Genomic DNA, 12,207 nt, shown 5'->3' with positions numbered 1-12,207 from the left:
TAACACCCAGGTATTTGTATGATTTGGTCGATACCAGCAGTGACTCATTGAAATTATAGTCATAGAACACTATATTTTTTTCATGAATTGCATACTTTTACACTTCTGTACATTTAAAGTAAGTTGCCAATTTTTGCACGACTTTGAAATCTTACCAAAGTCTGACTGAATATTTATGGAGCTTCTTTCAGACAGTACATCATCACAGATAACTGCATCATCTGAAAATGTCTAACGTTACTATTATTCGTAAGGTCGTTGATATGGAGCTTGAACAGCAAGGGTCCCAGTACGCTTCCCTAGGACACACCTGAAACTTCTTCTGCATTCGATGATGACGCTCTGTCCAAGATAACAAGCTGCGTCCTCCCTAGCAAAAAGTCCACAATCCAGTCACAAATTTCACTTGATACCCCACATGATCGTACTTTTGATAATTGGCGTATGTGTGCTACTGAGTCGAATGGTTTTCAGAAATCAAGAAATGCTGCATCCACCTGACTGCCTTGATCCAAAGCTTTCAGTGTGTCATGTGAGAAAAGTGGTTAAAGATATGTCACTTGAAGCTTAGTGAGTTTTCAAGCGCGTTAACTCGTTAAAACCCAGTTTAAAAGCAATTGTCAGTTTTCTGAATTTCTGCACGTACGTCTTAAGGTATGCATTTTACAGCCCTTATATACTGGACGCTTTTTCTTGTTTTGGTCCATATTGGCAGCTTTCAAAATATCGAAAGCAAAGAGCTTTCAGTAGAATGGATATGTGTCGCAGTGGTGAAGATGAACGAGTGGCTCATAGCTCTTAAGATACATATTTTATTTTAGAACCAATATTTATTAGACCTTTTTGCGGTCCATATTGCCGTATTGAAAGTTTGTCGATGATCTTATTCACTCTGCATATTTCAGTAACTGTTATTTCACTATGCCCAAGGATAACTTGATCTACGAATGGCGAAACAGAGATAATGGAAGACGTATGCTGCTATCTCGTCGCGCGACAAGACAGGGATTGAGTAGGGAACGCAATTGTGTGGAGAATACGCCTACGAGACAATCAAAGGGATACAAACACAAGAGTTATCGACTCGAAGATTTCTTTATTACTGTAGTGCTTAACTGGACGTGCTTGTAAACGAGCCCTGAAATCCTTGCCTTCCTCCACACGCTTGTAAGAAACAAAGTGGACTTGTAACGACAACATCAGTATGCAAAACTGTGTATTATAATCCATAAAAATATCTATCGATTTCAGGTATTCGGTATTTCTGTATTGTATTTCAACGACTTACCTAGTCCTGCCCTATAACGCCCCGCTTACAACTGTAGGGGAATGCAGAGGTTGGAATAAATGCAGCAAACAGTAAAGCGTTAATATTACCATGCGACTGAGAGAAAAGAAAAGCAAGAGTCAACCTAGTCAAGGATGAGATGGTTTCCAGAAAGCTTAATGTAAGACGTTCATACGCAGTACCTGACGAAGACAGCTAGGACAGTCGTTCAGCTACTCTGGACAAATTAGATTGGTCAGCACAGCTCACTTCGGAAAAATTTGTGCCAAACAAACCCATTATATATCAAGTTAGATATGAGACCATATAAAGCCGGTGAAAATGATGCAATTTTCCCATGAGCAGAATAGTTGTAAATCGTACGTTTCAGAATCAGTACAATAAAAATACTTCAGGCTACGAGTAATGTCTTAAATATGAGTTAGATTAGGCGATATACCGGTCTCCGGAGTTTAGATCACCTACTGAGGTTACTGGGTGGTGGGTGACCGAGATGTAGCGAGATCGAACACTGTTTTCCAGACAAAAGTCACCATCAAAATTAGGCTGAATAGGAGATAAGAGATGCTACAGTACAGATGACAACACTGTACGATGGTTAGACGAGAAGACTTACAACAGTGTCACGTGGAATGATTGCGTGTGACGGCCAGGACAGCAATCGGCCATTCATACACTAGCGTTCATCCCGCTGAGCGCCTGGGCACTAACCTAGAGAAGCAGAATGTGTGTCAGCACGTGAGTACATTCGCTCGCTCTCATGTCAGCAGACACGCATAGTAATGAAAAGAAGATTGGAGAAAAATCGTGATGCTTTCCTAGGCTCAAAATAATGGTTCAAATGGCTCTAAGCATTATGGGACTTAACATCTGAGGTCATCAGTCCCCCAGACTTAGAATTACTTAAACCTAACTAACCTAAGGACATCACACACATCCATGCCCGAGGCAGGATTCGAACCCGCGACCGTAACAGTCGCGAGGTTCCGGACTGAAGCGCCTAGAACCGCTCGGCCACAACGGCCGGCTGATGCTTTGCTAGTATTTTGGTCCTAGTAAAAGCCACGTCGGGTTGCTGCACTATACCGAGCAGAAGGAGGACGGATACGATATCAGGAGGTGTCACATAAGGTTTGTCACCTCACTGTAATGTACCGGGTGATCAAAAAGTCAGTATAAATTTGAAAACTTAATAAACCACAGAATAATGTAGATAGAGAGGTAAAAATTGACACACATGCTTGGAATGACATGAGGTTTTATTAGAACCAAAAAAAAAAAAAACAAAGTCCACAAAATGTTCGACAGATGGCGCTGGACAGCAAAACTGCTACCGTGACGGGTGAGAGGTACGTCGATTTGTTACAGAATCGCATCATCCCCAGCCTGGCTGATAAACACCTGCTGGAACGTACGATGTTTGTGCAGGATGGCGCTCCATCCCATATTGCTAGACGCGTGAAAGATCTCTTGCGCGCGTCGTTTGGTGATGATCGCGTGCTCAGCCGCCAGTTTCGTAGTGCTTGGCCTCCCAGGTCCCCAGACCTCAGTCCGTGCGATTTATTGGCTTTGGGGTTACCTGAAGTTGCAAGTGTATCGTGATCGACCGACATCTCTAGGGATGCTGAAAGACAACATCCGACGCCAATGCCCCACCATACCTCCAGACATGCTTTACAGTGCTGTTCACAACATTATTCCTCAACTACAGCTATTGTTCAGGAATGATGGTGGACATATTGAGCATTTCCTGTAAAGAATATCATCTTTGCTTTGTCTTACTTTGTTATGCTAATTATTGCTATTCTGATCAGATGAAGCGCCATCTGTCGAACATTTTTTTAACTTTTGTATTTTTTTCGGTTCTAATAAAACCCCATATCATTCCAAGCATGTGTGTCAATTCGTACCTCTCTATCTACATTATTCCGTGATTTATTCGGTTTTCAAATTTATACTGACTTTTTGATCACCCAGTATACTTAAAAAATATTACCTGTTTGCCTTGTTGATGATAACGAGCAAGAAGAGAGTTGATTGATGTTACTGCTGGGTCAGAGCCGTCGTCTCACACTCGTAGCGCTGCGGAGGTCTGTGACCTGAACCCCCTCCCCGTCTATTTCATAAACCACATGCTGTCATCCCATGAGACACTGAGACGAGGAAAAATAAATAACCCGGAAAACTGACACGATTAGAAGTTTTATACCATTATCACAAGCATTTACCCCCCCCCCCTCTCCCACCCACTCCCCTCCGCCCAAACCATCTCCTCATGCCGCGCGGTATTAGCCGAGCGGTCTGGGGGCGCTGCAGTCATGGCCTGTACAGCTGATCCCGGCGGAGGTTCGAGTCCTCCATCGGGCATGGGTGTGTGTGTTTGTCCTTAGGATAATTTAGGTTAAGTAGTGTGTAAGCTTAGGGACTGATGACCTTAGCAGTTAAGTCCCATAAGATTTCACACACATTTGAACATTTTTGAACATCTCCTCACGAAAATTTCTGGGGAAATTTTGGAAGGTTGTGGTAAGGTCCTATGGGATCAAACTGCTCAGGTCATCGGTTCCTAAGCTTACACACTACTTAATCTTACTTAAACTAACTTACGCTAAGGTCGACACACACACACACACACACACATACACATGCCCGAGGGAAAACCCGAACCTCCGACGAGGGAGAGCCGCGCGGACCGTGACGAGACGCCCTAGACCGCTCGGCTACCCCGAGCGGCGAAAACTCCTTTCACAGCCACAATCGGTTGCATGTTAGTCAACGGCAACTGGGTATATTCCCATCTGAGCCAGCTACGAAGGAGGGTGACTGGCAAAGTGGGAGTGTAGCTAGGTAGAAGATACGACAGCGTCACTTGCTAGTTCTATTTTCAAATGCAAGCCAGCCCTGGGAGCGGGCCGGCCAGAGTTGTCGAGCGGTTCTAGGCGCTTCAGTCTGGAACCGCGTGACCGCTACGGTCGCGGGTTCGAATCCTGCCTCGGGCATGGATGTGTGTGATGTCCTTAGGTTAGTTAGGTTTAAGTAGTTCTGAGTTATAGGGGACTGATGACCTCAGATATTAAGTCCCATAGTGCTCAGAACCTGGCAGCGGGTAATGGCTGTGTTGCTGCGCCGTAAGGACGGCTCCCCGGCGCGCTTAGCTGTATGTGGTAGGGTAGGGTAGCGTAGGGTCAGTGAGGCAAGGCTGCCGGCCATCCCAGGCGGAGCGGGCGCCGTAAATCGCGGTCTTTACTGCCCGCCTGCGGCGAGCGCAGCCGAGCGTCCGTGGAATGTGGCGCCGGAACCTGCGTGGCTCCAGCCGCCTCGTCCCGTCCCGCCCCTCTCGCATTGAACTGCGCGGCACGTGCCTTGCGCAACTCGACAACTCGTTTCTGTAGTCTACAGTTCGTGTCCCACTACTCCTCATACACTGGCAGTTCCACTGCCTTTTAATATGCTCCATAGGTAGCGAGAACTGGGAATTTACGGATACTCAGCTGTATGTCTCACAGTTCTCATGGTAGTGGCAGACAGTGCTCCGCTGAGTGATCTGCTCAATCGCAACTCACAGAGAGCGGAAGAGTTTTAACCAGTCGCCGTCACAATTTAAAGGGTATGCCCAGATATTCTGTTTTGGCCTCACCTCGAAACTTTTACCCGAACATCTTCCCTCGTCCAGCGTTCCTCTCTCCTCGTTTTGTTGTACCAGTTTAGAACAGCCTTTCGCATTTAGGCTCCATCCATTCCAGCCACAGGCTCCTTCATTTTACTCTTATAAATTATTTACCTTATGTATCTTCAGTTCTAGCCTCATAACTACGTTTCTCTTGCTGTCCAAGTCTACGGTGCGACTCGTTTAAGAAATCTGAAGGACAGCTCTCTTTTTGACAATTACCATACTGCTGCCAGACCTTTATCAGTATCGTCATAATTTTATAGACAGGCTATGCATTATAAATGATATTCACTGCAATAATTAAATTCACTGTCTCTACTACTGTTATTATCAATTTCCATTTTGCGTCTTGTAAGGTCTGGTTCTTCTGTATTCCCCAATCCTACCTCTGTGTGCTTCCTTCTTCTTCTACAGATCACTTGCCATCAACATTTTTCTGTTTCCTCCTGACTTCCTATGCTGTCTTCTTTTTCATATTTTGCTCCAAGACATTTATTTTTGTTTCACTTTTGTTGTTGCTTTCTTTATTATTTCTATGGATCCTCGTTATTATCTAATTATTATCATATTAAAGGCTGCTGAAGCAGTATTTGCTATATAAACGAAAATAATGCAAGGGTTATTGGGTTATTGTTTGAATAACGATGTAGAGGAGGGTCGGGGAAAGGCTGGCTTAGCTATAATAGCTCACACACACACACACACACACAGGCGCGCGCGCGTGGTTGCGCGCACGCACACAAACCAGTCTTGTGTGTGTGCTTAATCTTATAATGTTATCTGAACCATTCTGCAGTAAAGATGATCACTCCCCTGTTGAGGGACGTAATGTGACGCTCCTGCGCACTTCTGCACATTGTCGTCGTCTATTTCTTCTTTTTATTAAATAATGTACTCTGTTGTTGTTAGTTCCGTATGTAATAATAGTAGACGTAGCCAAACACAGTACGGATGCCAAAAGTGCCACTTCAACAAGAAATTTAATTATAAATTCTTTGACAACACAATAAAATTTTTAAATGATGAAATATAACCAGTTACGTCTAAAACGTACAAGGTTTGCTATTCTACCTGATATAATATTCTACTGAACAAGCAATGTTTTATGGGATACACGAATCAGCACACGTTTAGCTGGTTTCTTATTTAACAAACAAGACGATTGAAGTTAGACTAAGCTCTCCTTTAAACAACAGAGTGACGTCACAAGATCTGTATCGCTAGAAATTAGAATGTGCGATTTTCAGGTATCAAGTATTGGCCCAGTACTTTCATTGGTCTGTATAAATTATTCAACAATTTATGGTACATAATTTTCTGATCACCTCTCTCTTATACAAAAAGCATTCATTAAGCAAAAGAAAATAATTAGAGTGAATACCTTCTGGACATCTATTTAAGCAGTTCGGTATGTTGACAATCGTCTAGCTGAACATATATTCACGGATTCAATTTGTTGTCAACAATCCATTTCAGTTTGTTACATATTAAAAAAACACAATGCTAGAAGAAAAATTAATCTGCCCTATTCTCTAGTGAATCTCTGGAACAGAAGGATATGTGTCACACAACTACAAAATACTTTACGGTCTGTACTTCCGGATGTCTAAGGTCCGGTAGAAGGAAAAAGTGTTTTCAAACGTAGATAAAATTTCTTTCAGCTTGAGAAGTCTTTGTTTTATGCAAAGGAGTTCTTGAATAAAAAAAGGTCAGGTAAACGCCCGGCACGTAGCCATTGAAATATAGTTTCTGCAATTTTTGTTCATTACCATGCTTCAAATCATCACGTTTGTCGTGGACATGATCTAAATGACGCATAACCAAATTAAACTAAAGCAAGTTAGGACTGATTAGACTACCGTCTGCACAGAATCTGGAAAGAGTAAATACTGTCGTCAGGTTAACACTACCTTCGGCACTTCTAAATGAAATCTCACAATCGAATGACACAACTTTTAAAGCTGCTTTTCATTTCCCTGTGACTTTGAAAAAATCGTGTACCCAAAATGCCAATATCGTAATTGTAACATCATGCTCGTTACATAATAACGCCTGTTGCATCCGTTGTGCCATTTTAGACATTTACTGAGAATATCTGAACGATCTGATTACTAACAAGTTTATTTTCTAATTAAGCAGTGTCAGATTTTGATGGCTGAATGGTTCCTTCGAGAATGCCTTGAATGATTTACGTATTATATGATCCTTACTGAACCAATGCTCTTAAAGGCTTCACTGCATCTACATTCAGTAAACAGCAATAACTATTGAAAGGATACAGTAGTAGGAAGCTACGCACACTGCGTGTGTGGTTTAGTTTACCTCATAACGCTCCCACTCAGCTAAATCAAACAAAATAGAAAAATCAGAATGAAATTTTCACTCTGCAGTGGAAGTGCACTGACATGAAACCTCCTGGCAGATTAAAAGTGTGTGCCGGAGCGAGACTCAAACTCAGGACCTTTGCCTTTCGCGTGTAAGTGCTCTACCGACTGAGTTCCAACGAACTTCCACCAGTACCTCGTCTCCTGCCTTTCAAACTTCACAGAAGTGCTCCTGCGACAATTGCACCACTACAACTCCTGGAAAAAGGACACTGCGGAGATATGGGTTAGCGGCAACCAAGAGGATGTTTCCAGAATGAAACTTTCACTCTGCAGCGCAGAATCCGCTGATATGAAACTTCCTGGCAGATTTAAACTGTGTGCCAGACCGAGACTCGAACTCTGGAACTTTGCCTATCGCGGGCAAATGCTCTGCCGACTCAGGTACCCAAGCGTTAGAGCACTTGTCTGCGAAAGGCAAAGGTCCCGAGATCGAGTCTCGGCTCGGCACACAGTTTTAACCTGCCAGGAAGCTTCAAAATAGAACGATTTTTGTTTCTTATTTGTTGAAATTACAAGTGTAAGAAGATGAAGTACTACCTCTCTATATGACAAAACTGGCAAAAAAAAAGGTCTTGGCTTTCTTGAGGGAACCATCTCAAGGTTATGGCAGAATGATTAGGGGGGCAGACAGCAGAAAACCTATATCTGGATGGTCAGACGGAGATTTGAAGCCAGTATCATCCGTATGCGCGTCTTTACCGTCAGGCAGACTTTGGCACTTTGTTGTTTTTGTCTCGTGTGTCCCGAAATCTTCATTTGTTTTTGTGGATTGTGTGAGTTGAAATCAACTCTCTGACACTACCTTGTCTCAGTACCTCAACCATAATGACCTTCACTTACATGTAAATAACTCTCCAACCGGTCCGCTCTAATTACAGGCTCGACCGAAACGTGTAACGGCATTCACACTGGGACCACTTCACGTCAGTGAGCGTAAGGTACGGTAAGTCGGTAGGCGGTGAACGACACTATAATGAACTTCTCCTCTCCGAGCAGCACCTCGCAGGAGGCGTTCCAAATACAGTAACGGTATACGTCCTTGCCCCTCCAAGTAATCAACACTGACACTCCCCGGTGTGGCAGCCTTCTTACGTGGTGGTAGGAGATTCATTTTAAATTAGTAGACAGATATTTATCATACAGTTTATCTTCTTACTTTGATTCTAACTTTGCTGTTAAGAAAAATGTTTGCAATATCAAGATACAGTGCGTCAGGACCCTTCAGAGATATTAAAACACATTTAGCACACACACATATTGCATTTATTCAGAACTTCACAATCACTCTCAAAATTTTTCTAACATAGTAAAAAGCACCCTGACCTGCTCAAATGAATAATTCAATAGCCCATTAACGGCAATTTCAACATCTGAACACGCAAATACATACAGAGCGACCTCTCAAAACAGCACAGCTCATTTCTCGAAAGAAGGTGGCTTCCGGAAGCAACATAAATAAAGTTACTAAAGTAGGTATATATTAACGATAATTCTGAAAGAAATAATTTTCTTTGACAAGGCTACAGTTGCTTCCTCCCTCATTTCTTTTCTAATTGAGCTGTTGCTCAGCGACCAAAGGCCTCAAAGTGGACTAGTCCTTGCATCTAAGATCCTTTTCTTCGTTTTTTCGTTCACTCGTTCCTTTGTATAAAAAATTTTAAAAATTTAAAGAAGTTACAAACAGTTTCTGACATTGGGACCGCCACAATATGAGCACATAAATTCATCAAGTTTATCGGAAAAAGTATATGCAAGGATGGAAATTAACAAGAAATCACTGAGTGAAACGCAACAGCAATGGCACGCTGCGATACCTTCGCGTACATTCAATTCACAATATTCAGTATATTTCAAAAAATTTAAAAAAGATAAGAGTGTACAAATTCTCATTACTTTTCAAATTCGCAAATTTGAACGTAACTGGCTAGACGTATTAAATCAAAATGTTCTACTGCACCGCCTGCTCCGCCCCTAATTCCACGGGTATTATTTGGAGCTAGTTACAAGATATTACGATTTGAACAAATCATCCATTGTTGACAAGGATAAAAGTAAATTATTCAGACACCAACCATTGCCCATCTGATGAAAATCTGATAGAATGTGTTTAATCATCATAATGTAGAATCAGTGACTGTAAATAAAAGATGCCCTCACCAAAGCTAGACTCGCATCTATTAGCTCTTTCGTTTAAAAAGGAAACAATCGCTTGAATTTCTGTTGGCTACAGTTTCTGTCGTACTCACCAGTGACTAGAGTACAGCATGTCGCCAGCAGAATTACTAGCCAAGTCGTCATTTCAGCTCCTGTAACAAAAGAATCAGTCTCTTACAAAAAGACGTCCCAAATTTTTAACTTCACTACAAAATATTTTAAGGTGCACCCAAGGTTCTTCTTCTTCTTCTTCTTCTTCTTATTATTATTATTTAAGAAAATGCTTGTAATCGCTTATATATATTTCCATTTTCAAGATTAACTTGTTCCTAATGGCTGAAATAGTGAAGCATGATTAGATATTGAAGAGCACATGACACCGAACGTCTACGTACAAATAACTATGCGACCTGTTTCGGTGGCAGACTTAAATTTCCTTAATGTCTGCTTCATCTAATCCACTTGCCTTTTCAATTCCAGAAAGTGCTTCAGGTTTCCGTTGTAAGTCAAAGTTGGCACACTTACACGCTCCAGGTCTGCGGTAGATGACACTCAATTTCAAAACGGACGGATAAGAAGTTAGTAACGTACAATCACTCTCAGGCAGGGCTACGGGAAAAACGTAATAGGACAGAATCGAGCTTTTGAGATGTGTTGCTATAGAAGGGTGCTGAAAATTATGTGGACTGATTTAATAAATGAAGAAATTTCCCGCAGAATCTCAAAGGTAAAGAATAAGTGGAACTCGCCAACTAGAAGAAGGAACTGGCTAAATGGCCGTTAGACGCCAAAGACCTTTATAAATAAGAATGAACAGGATGACAGGGCGTGCGTTAAGAAGCCAGTAAATAACTTCCATGGTACTAGACAGGGCCAGGGAGAGAACAAGCTGTAGGGATAAATAGATATTGGTATATATACAACAAACAATTGAATTTCTAGGATGTAAGTGCCACTGACATATGAAGAGACTGCTATAAGAGTCAAAATTGTGGCGGATCCGCTCAAAGCAATCAGAACACTTATCAAGCAAACAAAATCTGGCCCCCTGACCAATTAAAATCGTTAATAAGAAAACAGTCAATACAGAAACAGCACTCTGTTCTAAGGTTGAAACTGTAAAAGAAAAGCGTAGATCCTACACCATTTCCGCCGAGTCGAAGTCCACCTCGTCTGAGGGTGTTAGGCTCAAATGGTTCAAATGGCTCTGAGCACTATGGGACTTAACATCTGTGGTCATCAGTCCCCTAGAACTTAGAACTACTTAAACCTAACTAACCTAAGGACATCACACACATCCATGCCCGAGGCAGGATTCGAACCTGCGACCGGAGCGGTCGTGCGGTTCCAGACTGTAGAGCCTAGAACCGCTAGACCACCGCGGCCGGCGAGGGTGTTAGGGATTCCTTGTATACACAGGGTGAGGCAAATAAAAGAGACGACGACTGAATACGATTGGACTTGACTGTATGCACATAACCACACTGCGCGATTCGCACACCACGTGTACGCCCGCCATGTGATCCACACCGGTTCAGAGCGTAGTTCTGTCTGTGTCAGTGTGAGTGGAGCAGTGAAAAGGGGACGCTGGAACTCACAGTGGAACAGCGGGTGTTCGTTGTGGAAAGTTACGTGACAAAAAAGTCATTGAAACGGTGTTGTTAGCACTCTGGTGTCAAAGCGCCAGCAAAGAATGCCATGCAACGCTTAGTTCGAAAACGTCTTCAGACAGAATCTGTTTTGAATAGGTCAAAAAGCATTCCAAAACGTGCTCGCATCCCAGAAAATGTGGTTGCAGTTCACCAGAAAATGCTTCAGAATACTACGAAGTCAACCCTACGCCTGTCGCAAGAAAACGGCATTTAACGTCAATCATGCGGACAAATACTCCACCTGGTCCTGCTCATGGAACACTAGAGAGTGTCTGTTGTTCATGCACTAAAACGAGCAAATGCTCCTCTGCGCCTCCAGTTTTGTGAGATGACAATTAACGGCTTGGACATGGGTCTATTCATTATGTCTGATGAAGCCTGGTTTCCCCTGAACCGCAGAATAACAGCTTCTGGTAAGCGGAGAATCCGCAAAACTATCACGAAACACCATTGCATGATCAGAAGGTTGGGTTTGGCGTGCAGTGTCTGCTCGCCACATTATTGGTCTCGTCTTCCTTCATCAGACGCTGATTTCGGAGCGTTACATTGCCAACATTTTGTAACCATTTGTGGCAACATTAGCGGAGGAGAAAAAGACCTACTGTTACTCTGAACCAGCCGGCAGAATCATGGCTCACATTTACACAATCTTCACTCCTTTAGGTCTGGTCGCGGTCCTAGCTGGCCACCCAGGTCACCAGAGCAGTGAGTGTGAGATTATTTTGTGTGGGGAGCCCTCAGGTGTAAGGTATATCGCAGCAACTTTCGTTGTCTTCGAGAACTAAAGCAGAACATTTCGGATGAGACTGCAACAATTCCAGCAGTCCAGCTTCGATCCGTTTTCAGCAGTCTGCTGACCATTTCCCATAAGTGCCAAGAGATGAATGATGGACACTTTCAACACCTACTGTAGTCAGGTTAGTAATTTTTTTTTCTTCTGCTGTGTTTCTTTGCTCCCTGGAAGAACTCTGTTCTCCGGGCAACTTTTATTTGCCCCGAAAAGTAGGTAAGCGTTACTATGAGATTTACTTTCTAAGATATGGAGTAGGACAAAGT

The 12,207-nt window shown here is 42.8% G+C and overlaps 1 protein-coding gene across 1 annotated transcript in view; it reads right to left on the bottom strand.

The window, feature by feature from the left end:
* The window catches only part of LOC124588145 (cadherin-89D), a 410,233-nt gene that overhangs the window by 267,737 nt on the left and 130,289 nt on the right, over positions 1-12,207 (bottom strand). The window contains exon 2 of the mRNA XM_047131469.1: positions 9,592-9,651. Coding sequence (XP_046987425.1) covers positions 9,592-9,643 — 52 coding nt within the window. The 5' untranslated portion in view covers positions 9,644-9,651. The remainder of the gene's footprint in view (positions 1-9,591; positions 9,652-12,207) is intronic.

Source organism: Schistocerca americana, chromosome 1, assembly GCF_021461395.2.
Source record: "Schistocerca americana isolate TAMUIC-IGC-003095 chromosome 1, iqSchAmer2.1, whole genome shotgun sequence".
Taxonomy (NCBI): Eukaryota; Metazoa; Arthropoda; class Insecta; order Orthoptera; family Acrididae; genus Schistocerca; species Schistocerca americana.
Note: the sequence above shows the minus strand (reverse complement) of the source record. Positions and strands in the feature narration are given on the sequence as shown.